We start from the raw sequence: 17,574 nt of genomic DNA, 5'->3' as shown, positions 1-17,574 counted from the left end.
AAGTGACAACGTAGTGGTCAGGAATAGATAATCTTTTTATAGGAAAGGACAAAATAGTTGGGAATAACAGTAACAGTCTACCCTATTCTGTTTTTTTTATCATAAATATTTTCTTCTCTCCTACAGACAAAATATATTTGTTAGCTCCCCTACACCAGGGAAGAAGGTCTTATCTAGTCATGGCATCAGTCTTGAAGCCCAAGGTCTCATTATCTATATCTGGTCAGCTATGACTCATGATCCAGAGACCTATAAAGTAAAAAGACAAGTTATCTGCTCTGTGTCCGGGTCCCCAAGACCACCTCTATGTTCTGAAATTAGCTAAGAGGACTCACAGGTATCAGAATATAGTCATGTATTCACAGCTGTGATTTATTATCACAGCTATGATTTATTACAGTGAACAATACAAAACAAATTCAGCAAAGGCTTATGGACTGAAGTCTACAAGAAACTAGGCACAAGCTTCCAGGATTCCTCTCCAAATGGAGTCACACACGACATGCTTGCTTCTTTCAGCATCAAGTTGTGATGTTTGTAATTTTGTTTACCAGGGGAGCTCATTAGCCATCTGCTCTGGGTTTTTATTGGCAGCTGATCACATAACCTCTGCCTACCACATACCAAAATTGTAGACTCCCAGGAGAAAAGCAGTAGCATGAACCACATTGTTTGTACAAACAAGTTAGACAAAGTAAATCATTTTTTTTTTTAAAGATTTTATTGGGGAAGGGGAACAGGACTTTATTGGGGAACAGTGTGCATTTCCAGGACTTTTTTCCAAGTCAACTTATTGTCCTTTCAATCTTAGTTGTGGAGGGCGCAGCTCAGCTCCAGGTCCAGTTGCCATTTTCTAGTTGCAGGGGGCACAGCCCACCATCTGTTGCCGGAGTCGAACCAGCAACCTTGTGGTTGAGAGGACACATTCCAGCCAACTGAGCTATCTGGGAGGCAGCTCAGCTCAAGGTGCCGTGTTCAATCTTAGTTGCAGGGGACACTGCACACCATCCTTTGAGGGAGTCGAGGAATCGAACCGACAACCTTGTGGTTGAGAGCCCACTGGCCCATGTGGGAATCGAACCGGCAGCCTTCAGAGTTAGGAGCATGGAGCTCTAACCACCTGAGCCACTGGGCCGGCCCCAAAGTAAACCATTTTTATCAGTTAAAAAATGGTGGGAATCCTATTGAAATCCAAGGTCCCAAATGTCACCCACTAGCCTACCTTGCAAGGCATTTCTTAACAAAGTTGCAGGCCTGCTATGTTCATTCTTTTCTGCACATGCCCCTTTTAACATTATACATTGTTGGACAGGGACAGGATAACCAAAAGCTTTCATTCAGAAAGAGGAAGAGTGAGAAACATACATAGCCACTCTCCATAGCAATTCTGAAATCCTAGTGGGTAAATATGAGGTCTCCTTACCCTGGGGTGGGGAATGTTTCTTGATCAGGCCCCAATTGTTTTCCTTGGGAGTAGCTTCCCAGTTCATTGTTCTCTGTGGTCCTTCCTTTTCAGTTATCCTGAACTATGTCTGAAGATGGCTTTGGAGAATAGGCCATCCTTAGGAGCTGAACAGCTTTCTCAAATTGCTTCCTGCCCATACTGAGTTGAGGGCTCCTTTACATATATTTGCTCAAATGAGATAAAGGCAATAGGTCATCTACAGATTAATTCAGGGTCTGGCAGCAAGAAAACTTTGGAAGCTGGGAAAATAATCGATATTATACAGTGACAAAACATTTTATAAAACTTTCTTGTGAATAGTTGCAATTTTAATACTAATTTTTTATTATTTTAGGTAACAAGATTGCAAAACAGAGTGATACTAGAGTGCCTTGGTTATCAGCTGCAGTTAATTATAGAAAAGATGAATTTAGAACAGAATTGACCTATTTGCAAGCAGGAATGATAGAGGAAAATAGAGAATGCAAAGTTTCTGGGACGTGTAGTGTTGAAGTTAGAACTTTGTCTTTTTCAACCAGTAAAAAAATAAAATTGAGAAATACTTTGAGTAACAAAAGTTGATTAAGATGACCAAATCAAGGGCATGGCTGTCACTCATTAAAGTGTATAAATAGATTAAGGTAGTTCCTAGTAAGTTCTTTTAATTGGAGAAAGCACTCAGGGAAAAAGATCAAAGAGTGTGGTCCCACAAAAGCTTGATAAGTTCAAAATACATGTAATTAAATCTCTGAGGGAGGCATATGTAGGAAAAAAAATGTGGGTATAGTTATTGGGATATGAAGCTGACTGGAATCAAATAAGTAAAAAGCCAACAAAATTGTTCTTTTCTTTGCAAAAATGAGTGATTTAATTTTTTAAAATTAAGGTATAATTAGCATACAATAAAATGATAGAATCTAGGTGCTAAATGAGTTTTGACACTTGAATACAGCTGAAACAAGATAAAGAACATTTCCATTATTCCAGAAAGTTCCTTTGTATCTCTTTTCAGTAGATTTTCTCTCTATCCCACAAGACAACCACTCTTCTGATATTTTTCAATATTGATTAACTTTGCATTTCTAGAATTTCATATAAATGGAATCATACAAAATGTATGCCTTTGTATCTGGATTCTTTTGCTTAGTATGTTATCCTGTATAATGATTTTGAGACTCATTCGTGTTGCTGTAATTGTTTATCCCTTCTTGTTGGACGTTTGAGTAGTTTCCAGTATTTACCTTTTATGAATAAGGCTGCTATGAACATACTTGTACAAATCTTTTTGTGGTCATCTCTTTTTATATCTTGTAGGTAAATACCTAGGATAATTGCTAGCTAATCTTTTGAGAGAGATGTACTATCAAAAGAACTGCGAACGTAGATTAAAAAGGACACAGTTATTCAGATCTTAAAATGATGTTTGAATCCCTAACTTTCTACATGCAGGAAGCAAGCTGGGGAAGCTATTCTTAGGGTCTTTCTTGAGAAGGAATGAGTGTTTTGCCTTTGGGAGGGAAGTTAGTATTTGTGATTAATGGGGCAGATCCTTTTTATTGTTCCCACATGTTTGCTCCCTTTTATTGTTCCCACATGTTTGCTCCCTTCTCTAAAAGTGGATTGATTATACATTCCTTCCCATTGCTGTGTGATTTGGAGTGCCTTGCTGAAGCCGAGTATACTTCTCTACCCCATTGTCAGGTTTATTATTGTGGCTTGCCTGGATCGATGGAATGTGAGTGGAAATAACAGTATGCTAGCTGACCAGAAGCTGTAAGAGGCACTGTATGATTCTGCCTGTTTTCCTCTTTTTTCTTGTCATGAGAACATGTACCAAGTAAGCATTGATCCCAGTTTCGAACTCTGAAGAAGATACAAGGAGAAGAGCTGCAGCTAATTTGAAATCTGGAATTGAGTAGAGGGTTACCGCTGACCTGAAACCCACAAGTAAAATGAGTGAGAAATCAACCTTTGTTTTATAAGCCACTGATAGTTTGGGGTCACCTTTTTATCACAGCAAAGCTGACTAACAGAGTGGTCATTTAAAACATTTAGGAAAATACAGTATAAGAAAGATAAATAATTCAGATATAACTACTGTGAAACAGTATTTTAACCTCATAAAAATATATTTTCAGGATAGAAAATGTGGGAGAGAAAAATATAATAAAAATAAAACGTATGCATAATTCCAGATTTAACCACTGTTAAATTTTTGGCAAGTATTACTTATATATTTTTCAATGTACTTACCTTTCTTTAAAATACTTTTTGTGAAATTGAATTCTACATTTCTTTTCTTAGCATGTCATTAGCTTTCTCTCGTGCTTTAAATATTACTTAACTATGCCCTTATATTATTGATATTGACATTTATGTAGTGTTCTTTTTTTTCTTTTTTTGTACATGATCAGCATTTTACAAATGAAGGGATGAGCACACAGAAGTTATCTGATTAGGCTGGTTTATGGCTAACATCATCTGAAATCAGATCCTTTTCAAAAAAATGATAATTTTTAAGACAATTTTCAGAGCCCAGAACTCTTTATTTTCTCTAAAATATATACACTTATGTCAAACACTGATAGCTTGTTTACATTTTCACTCTTTAGAAAAAACTTTCAGAAACAAATTATTTAGTCTTAAGGTAAGGCATTTATTTATATACAGATGCTCTTCAACTTACATGGAGGTTACATCCCGATAAACCCATAGTAAGTTGAAAATATCGTAAGTCGAAAATGCATTTAAACTGCACTGTAGAGTATCACTTTACCCCTGTGCTCTTGTGCCTGACTGGGAACTGTGGGTCTCTACTGCTGCCCAGCATCACAAAAGATTTTCATACCACATACTGCTAGCCAGGGAAAAGATCAAAATTCAAAATCTGAAGTACGGTTTCTACTGTATATCACTTTGGCACCGTCATAAAGTAACAGCCTCTGATAATTGGGATTAATTTGCCAATGTCCAAGGCTTAATAGAAAAAAGCAGGAAAAAAAATCCACGTTTAGAAACTTTGAAGCACTTTTGCCAAATTGCCACCATAGATAAGTTTCTGTATTCTTTTTTTTAAATTTTTTTTAACTGAGCTCTTACTGTGTGCCAGGCCAAATGCTTTACACATGCTATTGGAAACAGTAAGTTTAAAACAGTTGTATTATACTTACACTAATATTTGATTTATTGGCCAGTGTTATCAAGCACTTTGAATATAATTCATATTAATTTAGTGATATATAACTAATCTAATGCTTCTAGTATGCTGTGCAAACTAATATTTATGAAATGTTTTGAAAATAGTTAAAATTTTAATTTAGCTAAACTAATAAGTTGATTTTTACAAACTTATAGTCATTCAGTACCAGAACACTGGGCTTTGGGCCCTTAGGCCTGTGCTTATTATTATACTTAATATTATAGCTATAGCAGGACTAAATCATCCTGTGTATAGAAAATCTAAATATTTTTATGTTATTTCATCAAGAGGCATTTACATATTATATAACAGTTGTACATAATGTTTTAAGTACATAATCATCAAAAGTCATTGAATGGTACACTTTAAATGGCTGTAGTTTATAGTAGTATGTAAATTATTCCTTAATAAAGAAAAATATTCCTTTTAAGAAAAAATATAAGTAGTAATTCTGAATGAACCTGTATTTTTTTCTTTAGATTTTCATAGTACATTCCACTGATTCCTTTTTAAAATTACTAGACTTTAATTTTTAAAACATTTTTGATTTATACAAGAATTGAACAGGTAGTAGAGTTTCCATCTGCCCCCATACAGAGTTTTCCCTATTATTAATATATTAGTATGGTACATTCGTTACAATTAATGAACCAATATTGATATATTATTTTAAACTAAAGTCCATATGTTATTCAGATTTCTTTAGTTTTTGCCTAATGTCCTTTTTCCCGTTCCAGGATCTCATGCAAAATACATTACATTTAGTTGTCATGTCTCCTTAGGCTTCTCTTGGCTGTGACAGTTTCTCAGGCTTTCTTGGTTTTGATGTCCTTGACAGTTTTGAACAATACTGGTTAGGTATATTATAGGATGCCCTTCTATTGGAATTTACTGTTTTTCTCATGATCAGACTAGGATTATGAGTTTGGAGAGGAAGACCACAGCATTAGAATGCCATTTTCATCACATCATATCAACGGTCTACACTACCTTTTGATTACTTTTTCTTTTTTGATAGAAGTGCATAAATATAAATATCATCTACATCTGATTACTTTTAATATGCTTTTTCAGATGTATTATTGCAGCGCTTTGCAAAGATTTTCATTGGATGTCTTGCAGCAGTTACTAGTGGTGTGATGTATGCTCTCTATTTGTCAGCATACCATGAACGGAAATTCTGGTTTTCCAACAGGCAGGTAAGAAGAAAAACTTTTGAGTGTGTGAAAGTTGTTTAGTATTTAATATTAATTTATGTGCTTCCCCGGGAGCCAAAGTAGATGTGTGATAAATATGACAAGTGCTTTCTTATTTACAGCAACAAATAGTATAGAAGTTGTTTTGAGAACACAGTCACAGTATCAACCTTGAAAATTTGAATAGACTGTATTTCAAGGCCATAAAATAACAACTATGAGGGTGCCATCCTACATGCAGTTAATTTGTCAGGGACTTTTGAGGACGGTGAAGTGGTATCAAGTTTAATCAGCTTTTTAGTTAAGGCTTTGGCAGTTAACATTTCAGAAACAATCTGTAAATTTCAGCTTTTTAGTTAAGGCTTTGGCAGCTTTTTAGTTAAGGCTTTGGCAGTTAACATTTCAGAAACAATCTGTAAATTTCAGCATCAAAACATACTAATGTTTAGATTACATGATTAGAATGTTTTGGGGGTATTGAAAAATAACAGGCATAACAGTATTTATTCAGATGTTGCCTCATATTAGTATGTTTAATACTTGGTTTTAAATCATATATATTCCAGACTTTTTAGTCACTGTGATTATATTCATAATTCATTTGGCCTTTGATAAGTTATTTTTAACTTACCTTCATAATCAGATATACCTGTAATACACGGTGTTACCACTTGACTCTAAAGGGTTTTGTATGGGTTTTTTTTGTTTGTTTTAACCCATACTGTTTTTTTATTGTTCTTATTTTTACACAGATAGTCAATGGCTTAAGTGTTTTTAAGCCATTGATTTATCTAGCATCACCAAAACATTTAACTGAATATATTGGTTTGACAAAAGCTATTATCGTAGCATATATTTATCTCCTTAGCTCTTTCACTACATTAATTGATTTCAAGTTTTTTTTAAATGTGTCAAAAATCCACAAAAAATAAAAAGTTGATATTTTGACTATTTTATGCATTTAATAACATTTTGAGCTGCTTTGTACATAGATGACATTATTTTTATTTTAAATCTTTGTTATATGGTAATAAATTTACCATTATATTGACTTTTAGCAAAAATACTCAAAACATACTAAGGGTCATCAATTAGATTTAAGTATAGATAAATTAGAATCTAATGGCATTGATAACAAAAAATTACTACAAAATGTTACTCAATATGGCGTACAAAATATCTTTGTTGTTGATAGTGCAAGTCTTAGGAAAACATATCTGAATGTCACAGCAAAAGAGTTAGAAATGTTATGCAGATTAACTATTAGTAGTTCTCAATATTGGATGTATCATAGAATGATCTGGGTAGCTTTAAAAAAAATGATTTCCCTCAGATTCATAGGTGGGAGTGGAAGGAGTTCTGGGAGCAGTATTGCTGAAAATATTTCTAAGTGACTCCATTACGTAGGCAGAATTGAGAACAACCTGAAGACTGAAAATTTAGAAGGCTTTCATCAAGAACCTTGTTTTCCAAAGCATAGTGTATGACCCAGAAGTATTGACATCATCTGGGAGCTCTTTCAGAATTGCAGATTCTTAGGCCTTACTTGTAATCACAATCTACATTTTAATAAGATCTCTAGGAGATTCATACGCACATTAAATTTGAGAAACACTGATTGAAAATTTACATCTTTGAAATCTAAGAAACAAATGTTTCCATTAATAAAAAATCATTTTAAGGAAATTTATTTAGATTAATAAACTATAAATGAGAAAAAAGATCCACTGATCAAATACATCTAGGAAAGACATCCTCTTGGAGATTGACAGTGCATAACGTATACTGAAACTTGGAAAAGTCTTGCAGTAAGCCCATTTAACTTTCTTTAATCCAGCCTTTTACACAACTTATTTAACTATAAACTCTTTTTAGGTAATACCTATTTATATTTTAAGAGTATATCTTCTTTGATCAAACTTTGGGGAAACTGCTCTGTTTTCGTATTGATAAATATACATGAAAGTAAACAAGTTTGATTTTAAAATATTGTAGATATTTTTATTCCCATCTTCCCATTCTTCCCTTTTGGCAACCATCAGCTAGTTCTCTATATCTATTGTCTGTTTCTGTTTTGTTTTGTTTATTCATTTGTGGTTTTTTTTAGGTTCCACATATAAGTGAAATAATATGATATTTGTCTTTCTCTGTCTGACTTACTTCACTAAGCATAATATCCTCTAGGTCTATGTTGTCACAAATGGCATGATTTCATTATTTTTTATTGCTGAATAATATCTATTGTGTACATACCATATCTTCTTTATCCATTAATCTATTGATAGACATCTACGCTGCTTCTATATCTTGGCTATTACTAGTAATGATGCAACGAAAGTAGAGTGCATATATCTTTTCGAATTAATATTTTTGTTTTCTTTGGATACATACCCAGAAGTGGAATTACTGGGTCCTTCGTTGTTTCTTGTTACAGCCTTTGTTTTAAAGTCTACTTTATCTGGTATAAATATTGCTTGCACAGCTTTTTTTTTTTCTGTTTTCATTATCATGAAATATCTTTTTCCCTTTATTTTCAGTCTGTGTGTGTCTTTTTATCTAAAGTGAGTATCTTGTAGGCAGCATATGTAAGGGTCTTGTTTTCTTATCCATTCAGCCACCCTGTGTCTTTTGATTAGAGCATTTAATTCATTTACATTGAAAGTAATTGTTGATAGATTTGTAGTTTTTGGTATTTCATTTATGTTTTTGTTCTTTTTTTCCTTCTTCTTCTTAAAGATGTCCCTTTAACATTTCTTGTAATATTGGTTTCATGGTGATGAGCTCCTTTAGCTTTTTCTTGTTTGAGAAGCTCTTTATCTGTCTTTCGATTCTAAATGATAGCTTTGCTAAATAGAGTAATCTTAGTTATAATAGGTCCTTGCTTTTTCATCACTGAATATTTCCTGCCAATCCCTTGTGGCCTGCAAAGTTTTTGTTGAGAAATCAGCTGACAGTCTTATGGGAGCTCCCTTGCAGGTAGCTAACAGCTTTTCTCTTTGCTTTTAAGATTCTTTATCTTCACGTTTGGCATTTTAATTATGATGTGTCCTACTATGGGCCTGTATGGGTTCACCTTGTTTGGGACTGTGCTTCTTGGACTTGTATGTCTATTTCCTTTACCAGGCTAGGGAAGTTTTCCATTATTATTTCTTCAAATAGGTTTTCAATTCCTTGCTCTCTCTCTCTCTTCTCCTTCTGGTACCCCTAGATGCAAATGTTTGTACACTTGACGTTGTCCCAGAGGCCCCTTAAACTATCCTCATTTTATTGAATTCTTTTTTCTTGTTGTTCTGATTGGGTGTTTTCTGCAGCTTTATCTTCCAACTTGCTGATTGGATCCTCTGCTTTATCTAATCTACTTTTGATTCCCTCTAATGTATTCTTCATTTCAGTTATTGTGCTCTTCTTTTCTGACTAGTTCTTTTTTGTGTTTTCTATCTCCATTTTTATGTTTCGTTTTTCTTTGACATTCTGATAACCAGTGTTTTGACGTCTGCATCTGGTAGATTGCTTGTCTCCATTTTGTTTAGTTCTTTTTTGGGGCTTTGTTCTGTTCTTTTATTTGAGACCTGTTTCTTTGTTTCCCCATTTTGGCTGCCTCTCTGTGTTTATTTCTATGTGTTAGGTAAATCTGTATCTCCTGGTCTTGTTAGAATGACCTCATGTAGTAGGTGTCCTGTGGAGCCCAGTGGCGCAGTTTTCCTGGTCACCTGAGCTGGGTGCTCTAGGTGTATCCTTGTGTGGGTTGTGTGTGCCCTTCTGTTGTAGTTAAATCTTGATTACTGTTGCATGTAAATTTGATGGATTGGCCCTCAGGCTGATTGGTTGTGAGGACTGTGGATGAATTGTTATGCAGGGGCTGACCCTACGAAGCAGGATTCACTTTAGCAGGGCTATGGTGCCTGCCACGTCAGCCTTTGGGTGTGTTGTTTGTGGAGGTAGTTGGATAGTGCTTCGGTCTTGTCTGAAGCAGACCATTGGGTATGTTTGTTTTAGGGCCTCTTGGGGGGGCAGGGGCTCTGGTGCAGGCCAAGGGCAGCCGCTGTCTTGCCCTGCCGAGGACCACTTGATATGAGCTTCCAAGTAATTTGCAGGTGGTTGCCACTTGTGCTGGGCTTGGAGGTGCTGGAAGAGGCTAAGCTGTGAACTGAGGCCGGCTGCTGGTAGTGCCAGGCTTCTGGCTGCTTAGCAAGACATGGGGCATGCCAAAGCCAGATGCTGTTTGTTTGGGTTTTGTGAGCCTTCAAGTGGTTTTAGGAAAGTCTGCAGCATGAGCCAAGACATGTCGCTTGTATGGAAAAGCCACTGGAAGTGGTTTGAGTGAGTCAGCAATTTGGGTGGAATGGGATCTCAGGCAATCACGAGAATGGGGCTTACAATGTTAGCTAGGTTGATGGAGACTCAGATATAGTGGATGCCTGCACGTGCAGGCTGGGTTGGGGATGGCTCAACAAAGGAACAATGGCTTTTGCCAGCAATTCTGTCTGGGAGAAAGCTGCCCCTCCAACCCTAGCCCTGAAACCAGACATTTCAATTTCTCATTTGTCCCTGGCGCCATTTGAGCTACTTCCCCAGTGTTGCAGCTCAGAGCTAGTGAGACCGTCAATGAGTAAGTCTATATGCAGGCCCTTTAATAGGAATGCCTAGGACACAGTAGCCCTCCATCTCACTCAGCCACAGTCTCTGCTGGTTTTCACAGCCAGAAATTGTGGGGACTTGTTTTCCTGGCACAGAAATTCCGGGCTGGGGCGCCTGGTGTGAGGCTGTGACCCCATGCTTTTCAGGGGGACTGCTGCAGCTGAGATATCCCTTCCAGTTTTTAACTGCTACACATGCATGTGGGACCAGCCCATTTCTCATCTTCACCCCTCCTATTAGTCTCAACATGGATTTTTCCATATGTCCTTAGTTGTAGGACTTCTGTTCAGTGAGACACAATCAGACAATTCTCAATGATGATTGTTCTATAGTTTAGTTGTAATTTTGATGTGATCATGGGAGGCGGCTAGCACAGTCTTTACCTCCTCCGCCATCTTGACTGGAAGCCCTCTGCTCATTTTTTAATCAGATTGTTTCGGGTTTTTTGGTGTTAAGTTGTATGAGTTCTTTATGTATATTGGTTGTTAACTCCTTATCAGATGTATTATTTGTGAATATCTTCTCTCAGTTGGTTGTCGTCGTTTTGTTGTTGGTTTCCTTTGCTTTACAAAAAATTTTAGTTTGATGTAGTCTCATTTGTTTGTCTGTTTATCTTTTCCAAGGATACATATTCGAAAAGATATTCTAAGAACAATGTCAAAGAGTTTACTGCCTATGTTTTCTTCAAGGGGTTTTATGGTTTCAGGCCTTATATTTATGTCTTTAATTCATTTTTTTAAAAATTTTATTGGGGATGGGGAACAGGACTTTATTGGGGAACAGTGTGTACTTCCAGGACTTTTTTCCAAGTCAAGTTGTTGTCCTTTTAAACTTAGTTGTGGAGGGTACCGTTCAGCTTTAAGTTGTTGTCCTTTCAGTCTTAGTTGTGGAGGGCGCAGCTCAGCTCCAGGTCCAGTTGCCGTTGTTAGTTGCAGGGGGCACAGCCCACCGTCCCTTGCAGGAATCGAACTGGCAACCTTGTGGTTGAGAGCCCACTGGCCCATGTGGGAATTGAACCGGCGGCCTTCAGAGTTAGGAGCAAGGAGCTCTAACAGCCTGAGCCACCGGGCCAGCCCCTCTTTAATTCATTTTGAGTTTATTTTTTTATATGGTATAAGATTTCACTTTTTTGTATGCGTCTATCTAGTTTTCCGAACACCAGTTATTGAAGAGACTGTCTTTATCCCATTGTCTATTCTTGCCTCCTGTGTCATGGATTGATTATATAAGCGAGGGTTTATTTCTGGGCTTTCTATTCTATTCCATTAACCTGTTTGTTACCGAACTCAAGGGGTTCGCCACTTGTTTCATTCTATTGAAGAATGAGATGTGGTTGTTAGGCTGTTTTATTTAATTGCAGCAAGTAAAGGAGACAGAGGATTCACATCCAAAGCTTTGTCTCCCCAAAAGAAGGCATAGTCATTGCTTATATACACTGTTTGGTTAATTACATGTTGATTTCTTCTTGGCAGTTGACCATGCTTATCTGATTGGGTTTCTGTCAAGCTCATCAGGTGACAGCTGCTTCTGCAAAACACTGTGCTACATTTTAACACTTAGCAAAAATAGGATTAGTAAGAACCACCCAGACCTTGAGATCCTTGTCCTGTCTAACATATACATCTGTTTTTATGCCAGTACTTTATCTTTTGATTATTGTATCTTTATAGTATAGTTTGATATCATGGGGTGTGATACTTCCCACTTAGTTCTTTCTCAAAATGTCTTTGGCTATTCATTATCTTTTGTGGTTTCATATAAATTTTAGGGTTAGTGTTCTAATTCAGAGAAGTCTGTCATTGGTATTTTAACAGGGATTGTCTTGAATATTGCATTAGGTAGGTTGTAAGGACATTTTAACAATATTAATCCTTCCAATCCTTGAGAAAGTTATATACTTCAATTTATTTGTATCTTCTTCAATTTCTTTCTTCCGTGTCTTATAGTTTTCAGAGTACAGGTCGTTCACCTCTTTGGTTAAATTTATTTCTAGGTATTTTACGCTGTTTGATGCAAGTGTAAATGGGATTGTGTTCTTAACTTCTTTTGATCGTTCGTTATTGGTGTATAGAGATGCAACATATTTTTATATATTGATTCTGTATTCTGTAACTACTGAGTTTATTTATTAGTTCTCATAGGTTTTTGGTGAAATCTTTAGTTAGGGTTTTCTATATGTAGTATCAAGTCATCTGTTTGGCTGTTTATTATACTTTATTATATTTTCTCTTTGTTGAAGTTCTCCCTAAGTTCCTCTATTCCACTCTCAAGTTTGGTGAGCATCTTTATGACTGTTTCTTTGGGTACTTTATCAGGCAATTTACTTATCTCTATTTCCTTAGGGACTTTTTTTCTGGAGATTTTCCTTGTTCCTTTGAGAGGTATTCTTTTGTCTTTTCATTTTGTTTGACTTTTTATGTTTGTTTATATGAATTACACAAAATAGCTATCTCAGTCTTAAAAAAGTGGCCTTATGTAGAAGCGGCCTCTGTGTGCTGTGTGCCAGGTTATTTTGGCAGGCCTGTAGGAGCTGAGCTGTGCTTGTGGCATCTATGATGTCGGGGTGCTGGCCTTTGGAGCTGGAGCAGCTCCAGGTGGGGAAGCCAGGTGCATTTAGTAATGCCCTGTTTATGCTGCTTGCTCCCTTTATCAGGGCCTGAAAAGTGCTTGGTAGTGTGTCCAGGAAATTGTTGCAGGCGATCTTGCTGGTAGGCCAGAGCACCTGGATAGAGCCCCCACCTACCCTATGGAGGTGGAAGGGAATGGAAAGAATGGAGCTCACTGGTATCTTCAATCCTGAGAATTCCTGCAGCTCCTGAGGGCTCCCATGGTTTCCCAGCCTTCTCTTTTCGGTCTCTTTCTCTTGTTCCAAAGCTGTTCATTCAGCTCTCAGTTATCTTGGAGTAATTGCTCTCTATAAAAGTGCATGGGAGGGGGCAAGTTCAGCATCCTACACAGCTGCCATCTTGGACCTCTCTAAAAGATTATACATTTATGAAAACCTGATTCAGCAGGAAAAGCGCAGGTTTCTTAGTGTTTTTAACTACCTGTATGCTTGGTTCTGTATAGCCTAATTTTCAGAATTTTAAGATTTACTTATATTTCTGGAAGTACATTTGAAAAGCACTGATTTAAATATCTACTGCTCTTGAAAAGTACCAAGTAATGGCTTGCTGTTCTGGATACTTAGGGAAGTGGAATAGCAATAGAAAACACTGCTTCTTAAACTTGCTTTTTCATTATGTACTTCTAACACCTCAAGCATTTTTATAACCCTCCTTACTATTCTTGGTGTCCTTGGGGCATTTCTTTTGGTTTTCCTTCTAGATTTTCCTTATATATAACAGGTAAATAACCAATGAGTTACAATTCATTTTAAACCTTATGTGTTTTATTAAAATGATTGCCAGATTATTAAAAAGTTTAAGCTCATTAATATAGCCACTAGTAATAAAAGGAAAATTCAAACATCTTTGAATAAAAGCTTAAGTAAATAGCATTAATTTAGAAGATGAGGAAAGAGAAGGAAGATAGCCGTTCAAATTTAGGACACTGATATTTAAATATATTTTCTTTTAGGAGCTCGAACGGGAAATCACATTTCAGGGTGACAGTGCCATTTATTACTCTTATTATAAAGATATGTTAAAGGCTCCTTCATTTGAAAGAGGTATGAAAACTACATTTGTATATTTAATAACAGTATTTTTCTAAAATAAAACGTATTTGGGAGCTCTTGAATGTGGAGATTTGTGTCAGAATATAGGTATTGTTATTTCTTGTACATAATAAAAAAATTGGGGAAATGAAGCACAGAGTATTATGTTTTGAGATCTTTTTTGATAATTTAAAATATTTAATGACCTCTGAAAAACTTGTTTAAAAAGCAGAATAATTAATCTAGAGAAAAATTTATCTATCTTTAGGTGTTTACGAACTGACACACAGTAACAAAACTGTATCTCTGAAGACCATAAATGCAGTGCAGCAAATGTCTCTATATCCAGAACTTATTGCCAGCGTTTTATATCAAGCAACTGGTAGCAATGTATGTGTTTTTGTTTTGATAATAATATTTATCACATACTGTGACTTCTCAAAATTGTTGAATGTCATCCTATTATCTCCTCTCTCTCTCTCTCTCTCTCTCTCTCTCTCTCTCTCTCTCTCCCTCTCTCTTTTTTTCTGTCTTTTCCCCAATTAGGAGATTATTGAGCCAGTATATTTCTATATTGGTATTGTGTTTGGATTGCAAGGAATATATGTTACTGCTTTATTTGTTACAAGTTGGCTTATGAGTGGAACTTGGCTAGCAGGAATGCTTACTGTTGCATGGTTCATTATTAACAGGTAAGAAAGGATGTTTTTAATTAAGTTTTATAATCTTTTGTGTCTGTAGTAGTAAATTTTAACCCTCCCCCTGCAATATTCCAAACCCTAATCCCCAAAGGGGAATGTGATGAAATATTATTCCTATGAGTATGTTATGCCACATGGCACAGTTGACCTTAAAGGTAGGAAGATTACCTGGTGGGCCTGATTGAATCATATGAGCCCTTAAAAATAAAAGTAGAGAGCTTTCTCCAGCGGGTGCAGAAGGAGAAATCAGAGATATTTGAAGCATGGAAAGGATTTGCTGCACTGTTGCTTGTTTGAAGTGAGGAGGAAATGACTTCTGCCAATAACCAGTGAGCTTGTCGAAGGACTACAAGCCCTAATGAAAACTATAGCCCTGGCCAATGCTTTGATTTTAGCTTAAGGACCCCCTGAGCAGAGAATCCAGCCATACTCTGCTGGGTTTGTGAGCTAATAAATCTGTGTTTTAAGCCACTACATTTGTGGTCGTTTGCCATGCAACAATTTAAAAAATAATATACCCACCTTATATCTCTTTTTTCAGACATAGTGACATTGGCATATGTGGATATACCTCTTCTTTCATCTTTTATTTAAAATTGATGACACGCTTCATGAAAAGAAGGAACACTACTAAGTTAACTACCACAGATAACGATTCTAGATTGATCTCTTACAGTGTGCTTTGAATTAATAAACCCATCCCTTTTGGTGAACAAAGCAGCCTCAGTTTTTTAATGAGTAAAAAGAATATAGAGGTTAGGGTTTCTTTGGAATGGGTGGCTGGTTTGAGACATATTATAAAAATTTCCTTGACATTGGTCATTGTCAAAATTTTATTCTTTGAATGATAGCATTCTCCTTCCTCCCCATAATACTTTCCCCCTAATAACACTTAAGATTAAATTTTTAAAAATTAAACATTTCTGTTAAACATTTCTTTCAGTAATTGCCAAATGAAAAATATGACAGTACTTTCAAGTTACTAAGATTCAGCAATAAGGGCTAGTATCTGTTACTGTGCTTTGTTTATCTTTAGAGTCACATGCTGGTAAGAGTTTGATATAAATAATTTTTTTAAACCAAACTTTCTTATTTCTTATTACAAAAGTAATATATGTATGTTGTAGAAAATTAAAACCAGCAAAACTAAAATAATAACTACATATTCCCACTACCCAGAAATCACTGAGGATCTTTTATACCTTGGTGTATGCATGTAGGTATTTGCGTATGTATTTTTTGCCAAAATGAGATATATTGCACATACTGTTTTATATGCTGCTCTCTTTGTTTAGTAGTCTCTACCTTTTCATTTTAATAATTTTTTATCTTATTTAATACCCAATCCATGTTACAGTTTCCTCCACTGGCCCCAAAATATCCCATAGCTGGTTTATCCAAACTAGTATTTAATCCAGGACCACACATTGCATCTGCTGTTCCTTACTGCTCTTTAAATCTGACATAGTTCCTTTTTTATGACAATGGCGTGTTGAAGGGTCTAAGTCAGTTGTGCTACAGAATGTCACACTATATGGACATATATAGTCACACTATATGGACTATATATTCTCTTGCTTCTCTTCCTTGTGGTTTCATCTAGTTTTTTTCTTTATTTCTTGTGTTTCTATAAGCTGAAAGCTATGTCTAAAGGCTTGATGGCTTCAAGATAAACATTTCTTTTTTTTTTTTTTTTTTTTTTTTTAATTAATTTTATTGGGGTGACAATTGTTAGTAAATTTACATAGATTTCAGGTGTACAATTCTGTATTACATCGTCTATAAATCCCATTGTGTGTTCACCACCCAGAGTCAGTTCTCCTTCCATCACCATATATTTGATCCCCCAAGATAAACATTTCTAATTAGAATATATCATAGATGATAATTTTTTCACGTTCCATGACATTAGAAGTTACATGATATTTAGTTGGCCTCCCCTGAGTGAAGCTGAGATTGACTGCTGGTTTGGACGATGACAGTCTGATCTCTACATTGAATAGTTGTGTTTTCTTGATAAGACTAGAAAATAATCTGTGTAGTGTTTTGGGACACCAAATAAATGTTTTTTTTTCCACTATTAATAATTTACCTAAGGGTTTTAACTCCAGTTAGTAATCTTTGCAGAAATGACTAATTTCATTAGGGTTTTTAAAATTATATTTTTTTATTTTCATTAGCTATGTATGTTTATTTAATTAAAAAAAATTTTTTTCAGCTGTGTATATTTTATTTTTAATTACTTCTACCAGTTACAGTTGAAATTCAGTATTATTTTAGTTTCAGATGTACAGCATGGTAGTTAGACATTTCTATAATTTATGCAGCAATCCCCCCCCAATTGTTGTAGTACACCCCTGCCACTATACACAGTTGTTACAACATTATGTTACATAATGTTACAACATTATGTTACAATATTACAACTATATTCTCTATGCTGTACTTTACATCCCTGTGACTATGTTGTAAATACCAGTTTGTATTTCTTTTCTTTTTAAATATTTTTATTAAAATACAACTAACATGCAATATTATATTAGTCTCAGGTGTACATCATAGTTATTCAACCCTATCCACCTTGCACTATACATAGCTATTCCCATATTATTGATTATATTCTCTATACTAAAGAAGTGATCACCATGATAACTCTAGCAACCATCTGACACCATACCACACTATCACAATATTATTGACTATATTTCTTTCCTATGCTGTATATTACATCCCCAAGA

General features: G+C 35.6%; 1 protein-coding gene across 20 annotated transcripts in view; it reads left to right on the top strand.

The window, feature by feature from the left end:
* DPY19L4 (dpy-19 like 4) overlaps window positions 1-17,574 on the top strand; it is a 94,700-nt gene that overhangs the window by 7,126 nt on the left and 70,000 nt on the right. For 11 of the 20 annotated variants that reach the window (XR_013994755.1, XR_013994756.1, XM_081070542.1 and 8 more), the window contains exons 3-6: window positions 5,718-5,842; window positions 14,057-14,147; window positions 14,404-14,525; window positions 14,682-14,827. Coding sequence is in view for 14 of the 20 variants with exons in the window: in XM_081070542.1 (XP_080926668.1) it covers window positions 5,718-5,842; window positions 14,057-14,147; window positions 14,404-14,525; window positions 14,682-14,827 (484 nt within the window). In the remaining 6 variants the exon portion in view is untranslated. Of the gene's footprint in view, window positions 1-3,145; window positions 3,401-5,717; window positions 5,843-14,056; window positions 14,148-14,403; window positions 14,526-14,681; window positions 14,828-17,574 lie in introns of all 20 variants that reach the window. The other 9 variants (XR_013994757.1, XR_013994759.1, XM_081070554.1 and 6 more) reach the window with 2 other exon arrangements.

Source organism: Rhinolophus hipposideros (assembly GCF_964194185.1).
Source record: "Rhinolophus hipposideros genome assembly, chromosome: 13".
Taxonomy (NCBI): domain Eukaryota; kingdom Metazoa; phylum Chordata; class Mammalia; order Chiroptera; family Rhinolophidae; genus Rhinolophus; species Rhinolophus hipposideros.
Note: the sequence above shows the minus strand (reverse complement) of the source record. Positions and strands in the feature narration are given on the sequence as shown.